The sequence below is a fragment of the Accipiter gentilis genome, chromosome 25, assembly GCF_929443795.1.
Source record: "Accipiter gentilis chromosome 25, bAccGen1.1, whole genome shotgun sequence".
In the NCBI taxonomy this organism is placed as follows: domain Eukaryota; kingdom Metazoa; phylum Chordata; class Aves; order Accipitriformes; family Accipitridae; genus Astur; species Astur gentilis.
This window is the reverse complement of record NC_064904.1, coordinates 4,233,474-4,256,114: the sequence shown is the minus strand read 5'-3', so window position 1 is coordinate 4,256,114 and position 22,641 is coordinate 4,233,474. Positions and strand designations below refer to the sequence as shown.

General features: G+C 37.3%; 1 protein-coding gene and 1 non-coding gene across 3 annotated transcripts in view; one reads left to right on the top strand and one right to left on the bottom strand.

The window, feature by feature from the left end:
* TDP1 (tyrosyl-DNA phosphodiesterase 1) overlaps positions 1-22,641 on the bottom strand; it is a 54,823-nt gene that overhangs the window by 18,039 nt on the left and 14,143 nt on the right. The window contains exons 10-14 of one of the 2 annotated variants that reach the window (XM_049828890.1): positions 21,980-22,165; positions 21,125-21,173; positions 17,811-17,877; positions 11,977-12,084; positions 10,391-10,493 (exon numbers count right to left, since the gene is read on the bottom strand). In XM_049828890.1, the coding sequence (XP_049684847.1) occupies positions 10,391-10,493; positions 11,977-12,084; positions 17,811-17,877; positions 21,125-21,173; positions 21,980-22,165 (513 nt within the window). Of the gene's footprint in view, positions 1-10,390; positions 10,494-11,976; positions 12,085-16,784; positions 16,974-17,810; positions 17,878-21,124; positions 21,174-21,979; positions 22,166-22,641 lie in introns of those variants that run through there. The other variant, XR_007509622.1, reaches the window with a different exon arrangement.
* On the top strand, positions 2,964-3,045 carry TRNAL-AAG (transfer RNA leucine (anticodon AAG)). The gene has a single exon. It is a non-coding gene; the product is annotated as a tRNA-Leu (tRNA).

The window sequence follows — 22,641 nt, the reverse complement described above, 5'->3', positions numbered from 1 at the left end:
AAAGACTAGCTAAAAGCCACTGCCTTTTAAATGAAAGAACAGGAGAAACAAACAAAGTCCATGATGAAAAACACCAAAGTTGTACAGCTGTTGCCTGGCACCATCCAAGTTTGAAATTTGTATAACCATTGCTATCAAAGCACATAGTGTAGAACATTTACTTAGGCCTCTACATATATACATAGTAATCTCGGTTAATTCAAGTATCAAGAGCTATGCCACATGTATTCCACACTGAAGTTCATAGCAGTGGGTGCTTTTCACAAAACAAAAGAAAAATGCACCACATGTAGGACATTTTTCATCTCATTTTCTTTCCTGTTAGCCATCTTTTTTTCAACCCAGTAATGTTTCCATTTCTGCTTCATTTCTTCTACCCTCTGTTCCCTGTTATTACTTCAGGGTATTTCTTTTCAGGCATTTTGCTTCCTTCTCTTGTTCTACGCCTTTGCTTTCCTCTTCATTCTTCCTCAGTAGCCACCAGTTATATTTTCCTCTCCTTTGAGAGTCTTATGTCTTCTCTGGTACTGTCCTCCAAGCCCATTGGAATCCATCAGTTGATTCCCAAATTGTTTTATTTGTCTGTCAGAATTTAACCTGTAGAGATCTTCCATTCAGGAAATGCTAATCTAGAAAAAGATACTTAGTCTTCCTCATAACATCCTGGAGTATGGGTCTGGGTTATAGAATACATTCTTTAATAAAGCTCTCTGAGAAGATTCACATGCTTTTAAAAGTAACTCTCATGTCTATCTTCACACAGATCACACAGAAATTGAAATGTAATACATTTTGTCCGTTTTGAGCATTTCCTGAACATTGACAGCTCTCATAGCTGTTTCCAAAAAACAAACCAGCAGGATTGTGCCTAAAAAAAATTCTGCCTGTCTTTTAAATTTTCCTCAGCCATATTCTACTTGAGAATTTTTCCCTCTGCAACTCTATTTTGTTCTTTGACTACTGTTCACAGCAATACATTTTGAAATGTTAAGAGATACATTTCTCAGTTGGGAAAGCCTATTTTTTAAGATACTGTTGTGGGTTCTATTAATGCCTTACCATCATACAGTGTAAAAGTAGGCATTGGGAAGAAGAATGGGAGAAGGAAGTAGAACAGCTTTTAAAATTCTGCTTTCCAACCTTTTTTTACCCCAAACACAAGGCAGATTGGAGACTATAAACAAAAAACCATCACATAAGACAGAGGTAAGAGTTGCCATCCCTACTTAAGTAGGAATTAACACTGATATCACTACAGTATTCTGATACTACTGAAGTAACTCCTACAGGAGACAGATGATTATTCCACTGGATGATTATGGGACTATCCTTTCCCATGCCAGTAAACAGAAAAAAAGGCTTGCTCTTTGGCAAAACTATTTAAAAACTCACTAGTATAGGCAGTTAAGAATTAAGGATGCACACAAACTTTACAGTGACCATGCTCCTCTGGCCAGGGGAATACACAGTGAAATCCTTACTCAACATTGAGGCATATTTATTCAAACCAGGGCTTTACTCAACTGTGCCAGAACTTTTTTTTGTAAGAAGTCCACAGTGACAAATTCAGGTATCTAAACCCCAAGTTCCTTGGCTTGGAAAACATGCCTCAGGGTGTCTTTACCACTGGAGTTTGAAAACCTTGTAGCAGTCCTGTGAACAGTAAATGCAAGGTTTAATTAACATCCTAAAGTCCATGTATAAAATCTCAGTTTACCTACATTGTATTTATTTCCCCACCCCCACTATTTCAAACAGGATAGAAGACTTCATCTGAAACTAGATAAATCAAAGAAGAAAGTGTTACTACATCACATTGGAAGTTAATATTACAGTCAAAGAGCTTAACCTACTTTTAGTTCTGGTCTAAGTTAAGCTATGATTGAAGGTGCTTGGTTCAATTGTCTGAACTCAGCAAAAATTTAAGCAGTTCAGTTCTGATGACACACATAATGGCTGGCTACTCTAATCTAGATTCAGCTCATACACCCATCCCCACAGGCAACTAACTATAAGACAGTATTTTACTCATTACCAATGAGTATTCACCAAACACAGCGTTTCAGAATCTGAAATACTATTGTTAGTTGTCTGTGATTATCTAGATATAATTGTAGCATCTGATAGTACTAGGTAGACAATCATGGGTAAGTTCTCAGTTTAATAGCAACTACTATATTTCTCTGAGTTTCTATTTCCAAAAGCTGACTGGCTAGTACCACATTCCACATTCTTCAACAGACCTTTTAGAAGATTTAAGTATTTCACAAACTTTTATACCATGTTACAGGTCAAGCTCCATTTATCTCGCAACCTTATGAGACATGGAAGCTGTGAGGAGGAACTATTTAGTTAAAAAGCTTTCCATTAGACACTTTCAGGATTTTTCAAACAAAATAATTACTGTAACATGCTTCCCAGAAGTCCATATTGTTAGGTGATGTTTCTCTCAACATGTTTTATGTTAAACATGTAACTTATTTCAGTCTCTAGAAAGGAATCCCCAGCAGCTGAAAGAGCAAGCTGAACATGAGTGAGAGTGAAGATGTAAGAGGCAAGAAAGAAATGGAGATAGAAAGGGAAATGCAGTTCAAACAGAGGACACTATCTTTTGTATAAACATTATTTCTTAATTAAGAGAAGCTTGTGATCTAATGTCAGCATCAGCTGATTTTTCCCTAAACACTAAAATTGCAAATGATGACAGCTGCTGCTCTGTTGAGAACAACCATTCAACATATTTCTGAGAGCCTGCATTAGCACACTAGGCCAAGACCCAACCCCAAAGCATAACTTCTTGAAGCATTTTAAAAAACAGACAAAAACTGGCAGTCAACAGCTAGCAAGTGAGGAACAATCCACTTCCAAATTTGTATTCAGCAGAAAATAGAAAGCCCAAAGCACAGAGCTAATGACGTTTTTAAGATTAGGAATATTATATGTGTGCTATGTCAGTGCACCAGGGTAGTGTGGCCGAGCGGTCTAAGGCGCTGGATTAAGGCTCCAGTCTCTTCGGGGACGTGGGTTCGAATCCCACCGCTGCCAAGAATGTTTTAACAGTTGGACTCTATGATCTTCAAGGTCTTTTCCAACCTAAACAATTCTGTGATTCCAAGTCTTAACTTCTACCAGAATAAGTATCATTAACTTTGTGATCAAACTGCATAAAACAACCTGAAGAAACAGAACCACCAGAAATTGGCAGTATTAAATTGGCATTCCAGTAGCTAGAGTGTGCCGAGTCTCTTGAGGCCCAGGAATGCTCAGTTATGTTTCAAAGCACTTCATCTAGCTTGTATTTTGTATATTTTTAATTGCAAACAAACTTTAGAAAATTCAGTTTCTAAATGTTAGTCGATTCCTAGTTCTCCATTATCTTCACCTAAGACCACTCTGCCACATATGTTAAAACCACATTGAACAAACAACAGTATTGACAACCAGACTAAGTTATCAAAGGAGGACTTTTTATACAGTTAACTGCAGGGCATATACATAAGAGATTCACAAGCTAAGCATTGCAACTTGAGTATCAGAGACTGCATGTACATAAGGCAAGTATTAATATTTGTGTCTGACTACCTCATTATCAGGTGACTCCACAGGCACTTATCAGTGAGGAAAGGAAAGACAGCTGCAGTCTCTCTCCCCATTTTGCTCCTATATACACCATATCATGTGACTACTGACAGGTGACTTAATTTTGAAGACTGGCAACCAGAAAAAAGTATCAATATTTAGGAAACTGGAAGGAAACTAATATGTATTAAATGTTACATTCTTGCAAGTTTTAGATGAGGTTGAATTAAGTTGTGCTCTGAGAGTTCTGAAACTCAAACATAAGATTATCTCATGCACACTTCAGCTTTTAGAACAGCCACCTGTATAGGAGCACATATTTGCTTGCTTTCTGTAATTTATGTGGGACAAGTAAGAGCTGAGAGGGCTGCAGAGAAAGCATTATACTTACAAAGCATCTTCGCATTGCATATGTTTTAATTACACTACTCAACAAAATCAAACTGAACTTTATCATGAAGTATGATATTAGAATTGTGCTTCTCATGCGTACACATTTCTGTCAATTCTGGACGAACAACTTTGTCTTTCAACGAGTGAATGAGAATCAGAGGCTAACCTATTACATACCATTTTGTAAAAAAAATACAGCAGGCCAAACAGACTCAGTAACTGAGGAGAACCTTGAGAACACCATTGTGTCAGACTTATAGCTGGATCCATTTCTCCAGATTTATACTTGCATCTCACATGCACCTTTGTCCCTCCACTCACTACCCTCCCACCTCAAATGATACAGAAGAAAAAAAGAGAAAAACAGTAAGAACAATCAAACAATCTCCACCCTAGAAGCAACTGAGCAGGCTAAGGACTCTTCAGCCTAGAAACAGATAAAGGTGTATAGAAAGAGTAGTATGGAAAAGGTGAATAGAGATCACATGGTTATTCCATCTTTCAATGCAAGATGAAACATCAAATGAAATTAATTTTCAGAACACTGTGCTTCATGTGACATTAAGTTGTGGAACTCAGCCAGAGCAGGTGTGAATGCTAGATGCCTATAGGCATTTAAGAGAAGACAAGAGATGCTCACAGAAGAGGCTATAGCCTCCAAGTCAAGAAATCTTCAGTGATAAACTACTACATACATGCCTGTCCATTATACTTTTCCATATGCATCTGCTTTTGGCCACCGAGAGTTTTGAGATGTTCCTCTGATATGACAAAGTAAAGCCTTCTACTCCCCCAACAGTGGCTACTGTAAAGTAACCAGTGTGACAAAAAGGGAAATATCTGGGAACTTGGCTCTACCATTTATAGTGCACAACACATATTCCTCAGTCAAGTCCTAGCCATTTACACCTATTTTCATCCAAAACCTCAATGATCAGCCTTTTCCACAGGCACTGGTTCCAAAACCAGGCTAAAAGAAGGTTATCTCAATGTGATCCTACACACCTCCGTGCTCTCTGCCACCTTGAACTTGCTTCTTTCTAATTCTTCCCTACATCAGAACTCACCTGATCAGGTTGAGCTGGTGCATGGAAAAACTCTTTGAAAACTTGTGCAATTTGGTTTTGGCCAGTCTGAGCTGATTTAAACCACAAGGAATCCACTGAGCACCAGTGCCAGTACAACTAAGGGAGTGAAGACAGCCACAGACAGGCTACTATAATGGTGGGGCCAACTGATGATGCAGTTCCACATACTAAGCTAATCTACTACTTTGGTATGTTTGAGAAGCCAGATTCCAACCTATCAGGTGGTTAATTCTCTAAGAGACTAATCTGCTGAGTCAGACAGGTACAGCAAACTACTTGTCACCAGAATATGATCTTGAGTTACAGCAAAGCTTCACTATATATTATTCTTCCTAGGCTGAGAGCCTAAGCCTACAGCAGTTATAGGTTTAAAGAAGAGAGGCCTTGAACAAACAAAAATGACTGACACATCCCAAGATTGTTAGCATCCTTTCTGCAACTCTGAACTTACACTACAACTACTCAGCGATATCAAGATCTTGGCCAGGTTTGTGTGAGTAACTTTTGTTGTTTTGATCTGCTGTATGTACAGAAATTAGATTAATTTCCTCTGAGTAACTACAATTCCTGCTGAAGGCTCCTTTTTTTACTGCATAGTTACAAAACTTCCATAGATTTTGATGACAACGGATGGCCCAATAGACAAAATTCTCATCTCTAAAGGTTAACGACACCTTTGAAATAAATGATTTTTGACAAATGGAGATCCCAAGGGTCAGATCCTATCACTTAGAAATCTGCTGCAGTGTATCATTAGACCGAAACACAGCCTTAGAGCAAGTTATCTCAAGTTATGGATGCTAAATTAAATCTCATTTGAAGATATTCAGAACCATCTCCTAGAAATGCTGACTCCTAAAGCTGCATAAAAGGGAAAACTTTGCCAAAAGCATTAGTTTCTACTAAAACATTACAAATTGATTTAATTCATGAAAGGCATGTCGCTGTAATGACAGCAGCTTCTACAAATATGCCTGAGGAAGGCTTAAACTAATGTGGACACTGCTAGCACAGTATAACATGATACTTACCTTGCCTGTGTATTAGCTCCAGTTCTTGGACAGTTTTGCCAATTTGTACTGAACTCTACTGCTACAACCATCAACTGGCAATTCTCAAGAAACATCTTGTGTGCATTAAGCTATTTTTGGTTTTTAGATATGAGACTGCATTATGCATGCATCATAAGGATAAATTTATACTGCAGAAAAAAACATCAGCCATTCAAATCCTTGATGACTACGGTTAAATTTGTTTCCAGCAGCACTTATTCACTTGTTGGTAGTAACTCATCTTCCTGATATGTATTGCCGCACTTTCCGAAAAGCCATTTGGTTCCCTAACAACCACTCTACTCCCCCCACAAAGCAGCTTACTTGCATTTCTATAACAATGTTAGCAGTACCAGTGAAAGTTCAGTTTTGAAAATACTGGCCCCTAGCTTTTGCATTTGACACTGACTATATTAAATATAAGTTGTGTTTATTTCAACTTTAAAACGAAGTCACAAAGCAGCATATAAATTGTATTTTTCATGACAGTTTTTTTCTTGAGAGAAGGTGGACACTCCCAAGATTAAAACTAGAATTTCATTACTGCTGTAAAGTTGACAGTTACGCAGGTGTTGGATAAGACAGCACAGTAACACTGTTACAGTCTCAAAGCCTGAGATCTTTTTCTAGGGGACAGTCACAACAATCAGATAGCAGGGAGCAGTGGAGTAGATGGTCAGTGGACAAATCCTACTTCTCTAATTAATCAGATATTACCTTGCAGGCACACTATACAAGATTACAATTCCTGATCCCAGTGTATGAAACATACTAATTCTCCCGCCTTTTTGCTACTACAAACATTAAAAACAAAATAAACATTTTTCATCTCTTTACTGAATGATCAAATTTTCAGCAGTGACTCTTCTGCACTGCAGAAGTTTTCACACTGCTTGCTGCTTCAATGAATGTCAAAATAACATAGACCTATACAGCAATAGGTGAATTTGATCTTTTCTTGAACATAGTGGGGACTGGAACCAGAATACCCTGAGTGCCTTTTCCAAAAGGCTGATCAAAAGGAAAAAAACACAATGCCAGGAGTGAACGACTGCTACACATTTAAAAAAACAAGTGTTCTCTGGGGTTCATTTCATAAACAAATTTAGAGTGTGCATATGAATGTAGAATGCAGCAAAAATTGCTGAAAAGCCTTTAAGATTCAAAGCAATGCAGCCCCCCCCCCACACCAAGTGGAATTATCTCTAGTCCCTAAACAGAGGTTTGGCAGAGGGAGAAAAGAGGTCAAATTTTTGCAGTGTTTCAGTGAAACCTTTCCTCTCATGAGAGCAGCCCCAGCTAATGTCTTTTTTTGCCTCTCACCCTGACGAGCACAAGGCTTGAGCTTCATTAGGAACTGTTTACCCAAGAGTATTTAGTAAACCTGTTCTTACCAGTTGTCATTACTAGTAGAGTACTCACACTGGATTTATAGCAGAATCTGTCTCTAACTTTTGTGTAAACAGGCCTGCAGCCTTCTGCTAAAGGCTGGAGCAGATGCTTAATAAGTATCCAGTGTGCTCTTAATCATCAGTAAACTTAGCTTAGACACTGCATTTAAATTCTGGTTATTTTGATGCAACACAAGAATAAAAACACTTCACTTCTAATAATTCTTACTCTCTTAAATGTCTAAGTGGATTTTACTCCAACTGCTAAGACTGGGCTGTGAGCAGAAACAAAAACATTAATAATTTTGGTCTAAATAAACACCCAGAATGATGAAAAAGTAATTAATAGCAGAAAGTTCTAACTAGCTGGCAAAGAAGGTAAAGTTGTAACTTCAGATTGCTGAAATTTTCCAAAGTTCAAGTGGCTCAGAACCTTTGGTATTTCTGATAAACTAAATGCTCCTGAACAGATAACTGTTCAAATTGAAGTCTGATTTTAGAATGAAACCTGAGTTATAGAAAAACCTCACAAGAATCAGATCAAAGACATTATAACTTACAAGATTAGGTGCAAGGAAGAAAATTCATAAGTTTTGGCCCTCTGCGAAGTGTTCTGGTGATTCCCCCCTCCCCTGCTCCATATGCAAAAAATCCTGTGTAGAACGCAAGATTCAAGATGGAATGCAAGCCAAATGTTTTCACAGGTATTTTTCTTTGGGGTTTGTTTTTTCTGTTGTTGTTGTTTTGGGGTTTTTTTTTGTTTGGTTGGTTTTGATTTGTTTTTTGTTTGTTTGGGTTTAAGTGAAAATTTTGCAGATTGCTCAGATCTGAAACAGGTATGGTCACTCTTGGCAAAAAGACTAACTCAATTATTCCTGATTTTCTATCCATTTGAAGTATGTTTTCCAAAACTAGCAATGCATGAAAAAAGCCAGAGTCAGAACAGGAATATTCAAATTATGTAAAATGACTGCACAATCTGGTGATCAGTTATGTTCATACAAAAAACTTCATTCACTAAGTAGAAACATACCAATACCATATGTAAATTCTTTGCTCAGCAGCATGTGGAGATAACAGCCACCTCCTTAGAACATTATTTTATCCCTTGAGGTCAGTTGCTGTTAAAAGTAAAATCTTTTTGCATAATTTTTTGCCCAACACTTCATTATTCTGTTATTAATAGTTGTTTATGCAAGTGATGGGTTTTGGTGGTTTGGTATTTTTGTTCGTTTGGTTTTTTTTTAAGATTGCAGTGATAGCAAAACCAATGCTTCCTACTATAGGAAGGTTGTAGGATTTTTCTTGTTTCAGTCTAATCAGCATGTTTTCTCTAAAAGTTTTCTTCCACATAATCATGCTGGAGAATGATGTCTGAGATTGGTCTCTGATATTGTGAACCTTAGAGAAACACTGCTATGTAAACTCCTTAATAAATGTCAAGTGAGATATAGTTCTTTAGCTACAGCCAGAAACCTTCAATCTTAATATTGCTATCTTAGGAGACTACAATTATATAGTTATGGTAGGTAAACATTTTTATGATGTTGTAGTACTAGTAAATATTCACTTGGAACTACATTACTAATCAACAGAAATGATGAAACATTATGTGAACAGCTGTGAACATTATCTAGGAAAGATGTATTCTTAATCAGAAAAGTATTTCTAAGGACTTTTAGCGTATAAACACTTTTTCAGAGAAACTTGCAATTTCTTCTCTGTAAAACAAGAAATTTCACACAGGAATGAGTTTGAATGGTTTCTGATCATAGACTAACTGATGTTGATAACATTTTGGTACTAATAGGTTCACCAGAGAGAAGGAGGAATCAACAACAGGAATAAGAAACTCATCTCCCCACTGCCAGGCAGTAGTTCTAAATAAGACAAAAAACAATCTGAAGAAAAAAGCAAAGCTTTTTTTCTTAAATACAATGCACAGTTAACACACAATTAAGTCACAGCACTCACTACCACAGGATTCTGTAGAGGGCTAAAAACCAGCAAGAGTAGTTCAATAAGGAACATGATGTGTTAAAAGAATAAGAGAATAACTGAGTGGCTACTAACCGTCATGGTCTGGACACAATTTTCCTCCTGGAAAGCCTTTAAAATAAATCATAGGGAACACATACTAGAGATCACATACATACTGTTTATTATGCTAATCCCCATGGCATCTGCTACAACTGCACTAAGACTAGACTACAAGGTAGATGGACCTATGGACCTTAGTTACCAGGAAAACAGATCACATCTCCAAATCCTCTGCTCCACACACTAGAATAATAGTTATTTTGGGTCAAACTTGTCTTCTACATACCAATGCTGCTGTCACATTGGTTTGGAAGATACAATCCTTCAACTTTTAAACAGCCTTTTATGAAGATGTTCTTAGATTTGTATTGGAGATTTTTGAAGACGTATTTGAGAACTTGTTCTCAAAGCAGAAAGTTTGAGAAGAGACGGGCACATGGCTTTGCAAACGCATTTCAGGGAAAAAGCAAGATCAGCCACCTTGTTTTTCAGGTTACAACCCATATGCATCACTTCAATGTGATTATGTGCTTGCAGCCTACTTTTAAGAAGCACAGAAGAGATTTGATCATCCTTTCCAGCAACATTTAGTTATGTTCCAATTTTAAAATATTATTGCCTTTCAGTAACATGACAAAAGTCACATCAATACCAAATCTGTACTTGCTGTGTAGGAAAACAGACTATTTCTATTTTAAAGAATACCTTATATAAATTCCACTTGCTATTAGCTTTCTAAAAGAGAAACACAGAACCTAGTAAGTAGATTATCCAGGCACATTTGTATTCATCAATATTTGCAGATTCTCAGCATATCCCAGGACTTGTACTTGAACTATGAACTTACAAATGCTGAAGGCAAGAAAAGGACTCCAAGTTCATAAGAACGGATCATCAGTTGGGTGCCATTTTTTTCCAGGGCTCCCCAGGCTGCTTTAGATAGATTGGCACTACAAAGAGAAACAAAGCATTTCAACAAGGCATCATTTTCACAGCAGAAAATGCTTAAGTACCACATCTGTAGCAATGCACTTCTAGCAGGAGAACTTCAATCAGAACAGTCTTTTCAGAAAAAGTGATTTGGGTGTTATTCCTTATTGCTATTTTTACGGCACAGTGGGAGCAGTAGAGACAATATGTAAGAGGGTATTCATACAACACATGTGGATAATTATACAAGCCTACTTGTGTCATACAGATCTAGAAGACAAATTCAGCCTTTTGAATCTTCCCTAAAGATTTCAGAAAGGAACTTGGTATTTGTAAATAACTTCAATTTGATGACTTAGATCAAACGCCAGCTCAATTATGACTAGTTACATAATACATTTAGTACAAAGCATTTTTGCAAGTGTTAAACAATCATTTACTCCTAGCATTTTGTTCTTTAATATATTTATGAAAACAAGTATTTATCAAAGAGGTATTTTTGTTTCAATGTGCTATTCAGCACCATGTTGTAGTTAATCCTTCATCAGTATCTTCTGTGAAGTAGATCAAGTTGGGAGTCAAAACCAAATACAATTCTGTTGTCAAAAATACAAAGAGCAAAATACAAACCTTCAACATTACATTTTAACTGACAGACATACTGGGGTAGACTAGAAGAAACATGAGAAAAAAATAAAAGCAACCATGAATTTCTGTATTAGGTGGACTCCGCATCACATTTGAATGACTTACATCCTTTAAAAAAGCACCTTAGTCACTACTACTATTGCAGGCAACAGTATTGAGTAATAGAATTTTAAAAGCCAGAATAAAAGAGAAGAAAAAATAAAGTAACTGAGCATTTAAGAGTAAGGATAGAAAGATTGTAATCTACAGTACATATGGTTGCACAAAAATCAGTTTTGGCAAAACAGAAACCTATCTGTATTTTTTCATTCACAATAAGACCTTCTCCCTCATGCCAAGAAATTTCTTGCTCCCTCTTTTGGCTTCTTTAAAAACAAAGAACAGAAATGCAAACCTAGACTTCAAGCTAGATTGCTGAACAACTCAATCTAACAAAAGGCCAGATTTCAAATACTAGGTATCTACATGTTTTGTAACAATAAGGCAGCACAAGGAAAAACTTCAGTTTAACCCATATCTATTTTGTACAACTAGCACATTCATGTACAGCATGTGTTAAAGAAACTTAACCTGAGGTTCAAAAATACTTATCACTTCAGTTGATGCTGAACTCTGAAATTGGCAGTTACAGCTCAGGCAAGATTTTGGTGCAATTGCCAGCAGTTCCTGGCATAATCATTTCAACGTGCAACCCCAAAAGGGGCAATGCAATGAAGAAACAAAGTATGACCAAAAATTCCTATCACTACTTATAGTAGTATGAAGATTATGGCATTATATTTTTGCACCTGGGCCTGCAACTGACAAGAACTCTATATATGACTTTAAGTGAGAGGTGTATGGTTAGTTGTTTACCTTGTAACTAAGAACCATGCAATCTTCTGGAAGTCAGGAGAGGGTCTCATGTACGTCTTAATGTGAGGTATAGCATGACTTCGACCCGAGACTTCTGCTGACCATTTGCTAGAAAAAGAAAAGGAATTTTCATCTACAGTTTTAGTTTGAGGTCTAAAAACTCACCATACTACAATGACATGTTTTGCATAATACCACCCTACACTTGTCACATTTAATACTCATTTCCCCTACAGAAAGGCTGAAAATACTTTAACTGAATTTTTAATCCTGAAATCCAATCTTACTAGTAGTCATAACAGCAGGGGTTTTTTTTCTGTACAAATATAGACAGATATTCTCCTCAGTGTATCAGGATCTCCTAACAAGTTTTTCCATTCCTCTGCTCCAGCTAGCACGCAAGAAACTAAGCCCAAACTTCCAGCCAATATTTCTTCTTTGAAAGCTATCAATGGCTATGCCTTTAAGCAAAGGAGCTTGGCACCAAACTAAACCTCACAAAATTCCCCAAGCTTATTACAATTTATTATGCATGAAGTAGAGGCAGGGAACAATTGATAGATTGACACTACCCTTCCTCTTCCCTTTTCTGTGCCCCTAAGCCACTAAGAAATTTGAGGGCTTAAGAGAGAAGAGGTCTTCTCTATGTATATATATAAAAACTAGTTTAAAACAACAAGCCATTGCTGGGGTAATTCAGCATCAATGTTACAGAACTAAACTAAGCAAGCAGTAAGTATATGTACGTAACTGAAGGTATGTAATCATGGTATTTGGAACCACTTTCCACCCACAGCTGTTAGTCCTCACTCAAAATCAGGAAGAAGGCTTCCAGATACACCTTCCTCCACCCAGAGACTTTTCTTTCCTCAGTTTGGAATACAATAGGCTCTGGTTGTCACAGTCTTGTTTCCCTAGTTTAGCATTTTGTTCTAAAAGGCAAATAAAAAAGAATCTATCAGCTCTGAAAAAACCTCTTAAGTGAACTGTGTTTGTTTAAAAGCCTAAGAAACCTGAAGTGGAAGGGCTGGAATTATTTACTGAAGTTGACTTCCAGGACTAACTTTCACATTAGTTAAGTCAAGAGGCTTTGCAGTTCAGGGATCAAGACCTACTTAAACAACCCTATCCTCTGGTAAAGGAAAGAAAACTGTTTTTGAGAACTGGTCCTGTAAACCTAAAGGGCAAGAGCTGAAACACTGTATGCATGTTTGAGCAAACTGAACATCTTTATATTTTGATGCAAGCCACACTGAAGTTTGTTTCTGAAAAACAGACTAAGATATGTATGATACAGAAACTTGTGCTCCCCTACAGAACTCTACACTTGCCATACATACAGATTCTAAGTCTATACCATAACTCAACAGCTCTTGTCTAAACCACTGACAGTTTAAGCAAATGTTATCTTTAAGTTTAAGGCACAAAAATAATTAGGTAACTCTACTGAAATTGTAGAAATGAAGACCAGAAAAAAATAGTAGAATTGGGAACTGAACACAGATTTTCTTTAGCTCTATCTTGCTGCCTTACTTGAGGACAAACTTTTCCCCCCACTACTAACTGCAATAATTTTGAGATTAGTATCTCAGTCTACTTTTGCCTCCTTATCTTTGACAGATACTGTGTTTTAGCAGGAGTATTACCCCTTCTCTTCGATTTACTAACCACAGTAATCTAACTGCAGTTAGTCTCAATTACAAGTGGTTGAAACTGTTACTCCAGAAGTTAAAATCAGAAAGGGGAACATATATTTTGGCCACATTTTCTTTAGTAGGACAAAACAAATACGTAAGGACAAAAGGAGGAAAGAAAGTGGTTATGTTCTCCAATGAGGTTGCGGGGGGCAGCAGTTGTGTTATTGGTGTTTTGTTTTGTTGTTGTTTTTTTTAAAATAATTACCTCATTAAAAATTCTGATTCTTTTAGTAAAAGCATTATTAGCAAAGAAGTATTTAATAAGTGTTTTCTCTTCAACCTAAAAGTCAGCTTATCTTCAGACTGCATAATGGAATGATAAACCAAAAGAACTGGAAGGGGTTTCAGATGAGTACGATACCTCATTTAATCTAGTCTTAATACAGCTAAATTTCAACTTCACCATGGAACTTTCCTGGCATATTTTAGGAAAAAAAAAGCCAAAACAGATTACAAAAAGCCTGAAGTAAAATACAAGAGCAGTTGCTTTGCACAGCAAGGATGAGAGCATATGTCAATATAACAATTTCAGGCTACTTTTAAGTTGAATTGACTTAACATGTTTTAAGCTGTAAACTTTTCATCAGAATGCAGCTGGCAGAGCATGTACACAGGACTGATCTCATGTTGCAGTAAACTTCAGGAATATTCAGTATCATCAGAGATAAATATGGTAAGGCAAATGAAACTAGTTTGAGAAATATTATGGAGCAAAACCACTTCTGACAGTTAGAGGTCATGGTACCACGTAAGCTAAAAGCTCAGGTGTGGGGTGAAGAAAAGGAGTTATGCAAGTAGGTGTTATCAGAATATGAACAGTAAAACATGAAAGCCTTTTTGCTAGTTTTTTATTCTTTTACACCCCTAGGACTAGAACTCCTTATCACTAATACAGCTTAACACTAACTTTAGACCACTAATCCTGACATTTTCACTAGTAACTTGCTGCTACTTCGTCCCTCCCAGTCTTTTGTGGCATTTCAATCAGCAGCTTTTTTTTTTTTTAATTACACAGCCTCTAATGTGATTATTAGGTGCACTGAATTAAAGAGGTAATCTACATTCCAATTCTTAAAATGCAACAGCTTTTGCCCCTCCCATCCCTTTATTTTTCCAATAGCTATTTTTGAGTTTCACATAATTTGGGTTTTTTGGGAAAGGAGAAGGAAAAAATGTTCTCTACCATGAATAAGGTATCTTTTGCAATATAGAAAATACTCTGCACTCACTTGCACTGCACTAAAAATGTGAATGCTTACAAGTTGTTGCTTTTATATCTACATAACTACTTGCAAAATTTCTTAAGTATGTTTTAAACATTTGATAAATATTTGTTTTACTCTGTGATGAATTTTTGAGTTTGAAAAGGAGACTACACAGCAATCACAGTGCATTTAGCTGGAAGACATATAGCAAGTATCAATTGCCACCAATGTCTGATATTTCTGGCACAAATGAGGTAAAGGAGCAGACAGAGGCCCCTTTACATGTGGAGCTAAGAGATGAGGAAGCCAGATAATCCTAACATCCTGAAAATTAATCTGTGCAGACAGTCAGCCCCTAAGCAGAGCCAGGAATAACTCATTTTCTACAACACCACCTCTTTCATCATTTAGTTGTTACTTGAAATAGTGAATGGGCTTTCCATCTCAAGATACCGGCAACAAGGCTTGAGCATAATTAAAACTACTCACACCAGTAGTCTTAACCATAAGAGATCAGTAGGTCCTCTGTGTAAATGCTCCATATCTCATCTTTTATGATATTAGGGGAACAACACTGTAGTTCTTTGAACTGAGAAGAAAGATGTTCTTCAAAACCCTACAGGCCTAGAGAATACATAAAGCTCTAATACAACTACTTTTGTAGACTTGTCAACAACAAGTCAAACTCTTGTCAAACCAACTTCCTCTATTCTTTGAAAATAAAAATTTCACAAGGTAACTGCACAAACATAAGGCATGTGGTATTAAAAGTCAATCAATTAAAATGAGCATTAAAATACAATGTTATGTACTGTTAAAGCTGACAAACTGTTTCAAAAGCAGCAATTAACAGAAATCATTGAGCATTGCAAATCTCTCCTTATCAATAATACTGAATACTAAAAGGAAAACACAGCAACCCTACCAGAGAGAAAACTGAATTACACCATTTACACAGTAGCTAATCAAAACCAAGAGGCTAGTAATCATTTGCTATGATCAGAAATCTGAAATCAATATTAAGCTTAGTCACCTTATTCTTTTGAGAAAGTACCTTGAGAAATTTGCAAAATTACAATTTAGAGCTGCATTATAGGTTAGTTAAATACACTCGACTGGCAGAAAAAAGAAAAGCAGCCCACAGACATTATAAAAGTCATATGACTGGGGCAGAGTTCTACCTCTTTGGGTGAGACTATAGGACACAATTTTCCAACTCCATTAATCTCTCCCTACTTGTAAAAAGGAGCTATTCCTTCTCCTTTACTGTAAGTATAAAAGTATTTATCTTCTTTCAACTCCAGTAGGTTCCCTAGTTTCTTGCTGGTTTTGTATTATCTTCCAGTAAGGTAAAGCCAAATTTCTCTAATCCCTCTACTGCCCAAAGCTTCGCATTATGGCTAGTCTTTAAAATAGCTCATCTTATATTTAATCCTATTGAAACAGGACCTACCATTTTCTGTGTGTCTCAGGTTACCACATAGAAGCTGCTGTATGTCATCTGCTCTACAGTAACAGCTTACAGGCAGGCTGTCCTCAAGGGCTAGCATCTTCTACTACTACAGGGTAAGAATCTGCATCTGGGTAGTCACTACAGAGCCATTATGCAGGGCCACTCATCATCTGCAACCAGTTTGACAGATGAATTTAAAACAGCCCTTCTGTTGCCAGAGCAGGACCCTAGGATGCCCAATGAGACAGGTATGTGGGTGTTTTCTCATTGAACAGTAATAAAACAATGAATGATCTCATTATCAAGTAACATTCTGTGCACTAAATAAGAGACTACACTAAGACTAACCAACAGAAGGTTACATTTTTCTTCCAGTAAGATTCTCATGAGGTATATACTTATAGAAACTGAATCAAGGTTGCACAAACATCCCCAGTTTTATGGCCTCCTCACTTTTTGAATCATGACTGAACAGTCTTGAAGGTGTTTGTAGCCTTCTTCCTTTGCTGAATGTGCTCAGAGGGCACACTTCAAAGGCAGGACACAAAGTCTCATGTCTTTCTGTTCCAGTTCCATTCCTTGGACGTTGACCAGTAAGGCTCACAGCAGCAATCATGTTCACTCCAGAATGGAGTATGCTCTCTGCAATTAGCAATTGTGTATATATTCAGAGTGCTGAGAACACAACTTCACACACTTAGATACGGGTAAACTACCTTATTGGAAAAACTTCCACCTGGAAGAGTTAAAAGTTTCTGGTAAAAGGGGGAGCTGTAGTTTCTAAGAGGTTACAAGATTTAGGTTTTTTTGTTTTGCACAGATCAAAAAAACCCACAACTTTTCCTATTGTTCTCAAAACACGCTTAAGTTCTTAAAGATTCAGCCTGAGGGAGACATCTGGCATGGCATGTGTCAGACTGTTAGAATTTGGCAAAATTAGTAGCATGTGAAAATAGAAGTTTTTAATGGAAAATGTCAGGCACCTTTAACAAAAGATGGTATTACCATAAGGGACTGAGAATTTTTGCAGCAGGACTGCTGCACTCAAAAAACAAACAAAAAAGCCTTCCTAACCCTGTTATGGTTCAGTTGAAATCCTGTTAATGCCAAGGCACAAGTGGGAAAGTGAAATACAACTGTAAATAAAAAAAGAAAAAAAGAGGAGTAACATTATTCCAGTTTAGAGAACGAAAGCTTAAATAGAAGTTTACAGAATCCAAAATCTGGTAGTGTTCTCCATTAGCAACAGTATCCCATATCTTTTTTACAGGTAAATAGCATGTTTTGACTATGTTCTGGAGACAAGACCAGCAGATAAGAAACTTAAGGCTTTTATTTTAAGGAGTTTAATAATATCATGCTTCTCACCACTTCCCCTTAATTTGCTTTTAACACTCAAGCATTACAGCATTGTAAGTTTAAACATACAGTCTAAGGAAGAAAAAACCAACAACACTCAAAGCATTGAGTTCTACTTACTGAAAATAGGCATGCAACCACAGCTGTTTCTGTGCTGTCTGTATACTGTATGGAAGTGAGCCACCAGCTTAAGGAAAAAAAACACCAAACATGTACATTTATATTTTGAATGACATTTTAAAAGCAGCAAGCATCGTGGGGAATAAGCTATCTGTACTATCTTCATGACTTATTTTCAGAAAATGGTTAAATGCTCCAATAGTATAAAATGATATATAGTTGGGTGGTTTTTTTTTCCATTCTTACAATTTAGTAAGTTACTCAACACTACATAGCAGATTTACACTAGGAAAGAGAAACAGTATACAGGCTATACAATTAAGTCCTCTTAGAAGACAGGTGCTTATGGCTAATTTGTTATGATACCACCTGATATCATCAGATTAGAATCATTACCCATGCAAGCTAGAGGGAATAAAACAAGTAGCTTTCAGAAAAAAACCCCAAACCAAAAAACTCCCAAACCACAAAACCAAAAGAATACAAAAAACCATCAACCAACATTATCAACATTATTTTAAAAAGCAATAACTTCTCTGATGAAATTGTATTTGTATTGATTTGGCCTTTGGCTAATGCATGTTGTGATTTCTTGAAATAGATTTAACAAAGAAGAATCAGCCATGGCATCCTGAGTTATATTAGTGTTGCATATCAAAAACATGATAAAAAACCTACTGCATTCAACCTGTCCTAGAAGACACTACAAGGACCTGTTACAAAAGCTTTACTACTCTCACAAATGCACTAACTGCAAGAGTCCATGGAGCTGTTAATTTGCACAAATACAGAGTTACATAATTCACTAAGTTATTTTACAATATGAAAGAAATGACAGTAACAAGTCATTGTGCAGATTACATCTCTGACTTTCAAGATTATCAACTTTGCTAAACAGATCCTGTAGACAACCAGATGTATTTCAAAAGACTAACTTGTAGAAATTATAGATACCTGTAAACTCACTAGCTGAAGTTTCTACATATGTCCAAACACTGCTCAATTCAGAAGAAAGATAAAGAGAGCTGAAAGCATTCTTGCTAGCCCTGTGTTCAAATTCCATCAATTGTTAGAAGAGTTCAACAGCTACTCTACTTCATACGACACAGGAGCATAGGTATTTGGCTTGGAACAAGAACACGTTTATGGATTCTGCAGTGCCAAAGAATCATTGACTTGCTGAAGCTGGAATCACCCTCTGGAGATCACCTAGAACAACTCCTTGCTCAAAGCAGGGTCAAACATAGCATGTTGCTCAGTACAGTATCCTGTCAGGTTTTGAGTATCTCCAAGAATGGAAGCCCTCCAACCTCTGAGCAACCTGTTCCATTTAATCATCAGAATACATTTTTGCTGTAAGGGTACACTGGAATCTCCTGTATCTCAATTTATGTCCATTGCCTCCTGTTCTTTCACTGGTCACTATGCAAAGAATCTGCCTCTACTTTGCATCCTCCTATCAGATATTTATACACATTGATAGGATCTCCCAGGAAAGTTCTCTTCTCCAGGTTTAAGAATTATCCAGCTCTCTCAGCCTCTCCTTGTATGGCAGATGCACCAATCCCTTATTCATCTTTGTGGCCTTTTGCTGGACTTGGTTCAGTATGTCCACATCTGTCTTGTACTGGGAAGCCAACAACTGGACACAGCACTCCAGATGTGATCTGACCAGTGCTGAATAGAGGGGATGGGTCACCTCCTGACAACGTGCCTACTATGCCCGGTATGCTGTTGGCCTTCTTGCCACAAGGGTGCACTGCGGTCTCATCTTCAGCTTAGTCACCACCAGCACTCCCAGGTCTTTTTCTGCAGAGCTGCTTTCCCACCAGTCAACCCCTAGTGTGTACTGATGCCTGGGATTGCTCTTGCCAGGTGCAAGAAGATTGTTCTTACCAAGAAGATTGTAAGATCTTCTTAACAAGAAGATTCTTAAGAACAGTATTAAGATTGTTCTTACCAAGTGCACAGTACTTTGCACTTCCCTGTGTTGAACTGCATGAGGTTCCTGTCAGCCTATTTCTCCAGCCTGTACAGTTCATCTGAATGGCAGCACAATCACCTGATATATCAACCACTGCTCTTGAGTTTGCATCATTTGCAAACTCACTTAGGGTGTACTCTGCCCCACCATCGAGGTCATTAATGAAGATATTAAATGCATGGCCCCAGTATCAATGCTTGGCACACACCACCACTAGTGGCTGACCTCCAGCTGGCCTTTGTGCCATTGATCACCACTGAGGCCTGGCAGTTAAGCCAGTTTCCAATCCACCTCCCTGTCCACTCATGCAGCCTGTAGTTCATCAGGCTGTCTGTAATGTTACAGGAGAGAGCACCAAAAGTCTTATTAAAGTTAAGATAAACAACATCCAGTGCACTCCTTTCATTCATCGAGCCAGTCATCTCATTATAGAAGTACATCAGGTTAATTAAGCATAATTTCTCCTTTATAAATCCATGCTGACTACTCTCAATCACCTTGTCCATCATATGTTCGGAAATGGTTTCCGGGATTCTTTGCTCCACCATGTTCCCAGAGATAAAGGTGAGGCTGACAGGCCTACAGTTTCTCAGATCCTCCTTCTTACCCTTCCTGAAGGCAGGAAAGAATTACTTTCTTTCAGTCCTCAATCTCTTCCAATTACCTTGACCTTTTGAAGACTAATCAAAACCAGCTTTGCATTGACATCAGCCAGCTCCCTTAGCATGACAGGTGTAACCCAGGTAAGTCCTTGCTTTTGAGAAACAGAAGCTTTGCTGCATCAGAATACTACAGTACCTCTTCCTCTTTCAGGTTGGCTGGGACTATGCTTTTTATACAAATATATTGACTTCATGAACACAAACATGGGAAGACTGAACAGAACAATTGAAGATTACCATATTAAAAAAACTACTAATGAGTAGTGAAACATCTTATTCTCCTCTATCTCATGTGCAGGATGACACTGCAAAGAAAACACAAGGAGGAGAACTTGGCACACTCAAATCTGAATTTTCTGCCAAAATGAAGCATGACTGGAGTTAGAACAGTGAGCAAGAGCTGGTTTTTCCTATACAGCAACATACGAACATGGCTATACAGACTTAAACATTATAGGCAAATACCCACAAAGCTTTTTCTATTCAATCACAATAAGAGAGATAGAGTCAGAGCTCCAGTAACAGTAATAAAAGGATTCTACTGCCACCTATTCTACCAAGTTCTCAGCAAGAAGACAATTTCAGGTTCATTGAGCATCAACCACTGAAGTGATTTTGCAGGACATTATGACCATAAAAAGCTAATAAATAGGGGTTAATGTGCTTACCAGGGTAGCCTTCCAGACTTTGCCTCACATTGTTCACAGTCGGATAAACCTTCAGGGAGGGGGGGGAAAGGCAACTTAAACACAGCTCTAAATACACAAGCTGTCAATTTTTGAACAAAAATCACCTTAAAGAAAACTTATGGGGGGTGGGGGGACGACAACGACACCAAAACATTAAAAGCTTCATTTTTCAGAATGAATAAAATTACACTGCAGCTTAAAACTAGTTGTGTGGCAGTAACAAAGAAATTCTTTAATATTTTTGCCACTCTTGCAGAGCCTACCAAAATTAGCTAGCAAGACTCAAACGATCCTGCTTCAACCACTTCCATGGTTGTCAAAGTAAGCTCTTAACATTATTTTATGAGATTTTTAGACTCATATCTCAAATATGAGTATACAGGGGCAATCAGCACACGCTAAGGGCATAGTTTGACAAAATTTGCTCCTTGATTTAACAAGCTCCTGCCACAAACTTGTTTCTGCCCCTCCCCTTATTTGGTTATTAGCACAATTAACCAGGTTAGAAAATAATTTGGTTTAGGTATTAATCACTTAAGGTTCATTTACATCTCGGTAGCAGAAACAGGTGTATCCACAAAACTCAATGGAAGACAAGCTATAGAATAAGAATATAATTTTGATTAGATTATATATACACTCTAGTGTCATGCAGATGGAAATTATAGTACATTTTTATAGTGTACCATACACCAGTGTCACTAAGGGGGATCCTTATGATTTCAGGAGAAAAACTACATTAATGTCCTCCAAAAGTTAAAAGCAAGTCAATGACTAAGATTTAAACAAGTGAATAAATGTTAAATAAAGGCAGCTAGCATCTAAAAGGCATACCAAATGAATTGGAACATCACACTTAGGGAGATTTGTCACACTGCTGCCTGCAGCCACCAGGCTCTCCTGGAACTCCGAGCACAGCCATTTGGACCCATCAGCTCCCATTGAACCAATGCTTGAGAACTGTCCAACAACAGGCCAGGACTCCTGTGCTGGTATTGATGAAGCATGCTCTTTCAAAAGCTAATGAGGGAAATTAAAACAGTTAGACTTCCACAGGTAAAGAATACCTTAATTAATGGTTTGATATTGGTTCTGATATAATAAGTCTTCTGTAATTCACTTCTGACAACAAAAGATATTAACATTCATACTATCTATTTAACTTTGCAATAAAAAAGTCACCAGGCTCTCCAAATAAACCCACTGTTCCTTCAAGAGAAGATCAAACATCACAAGTTTTATCCAAAAGCACAGAAGCCAACCATTAAATAATGGGTAAAAAGAATGCTAGCAGCTCTTCCTAAAAACATGAAACATTAGCTTCAGAAGTCACAATAAATTAAACAACTAAATCTTTTTATATTTGGTGGTTGTTGGCCATAAAATTCCTCTCATATCCTAAAGCCCCAGCTACAATAGAAGCCTACAATAAGAAGGGAAAAAAAGAACAATTGAAGAGAAAATTGAAATAATCCTTTTAGAGGAGTTCTTTAGCT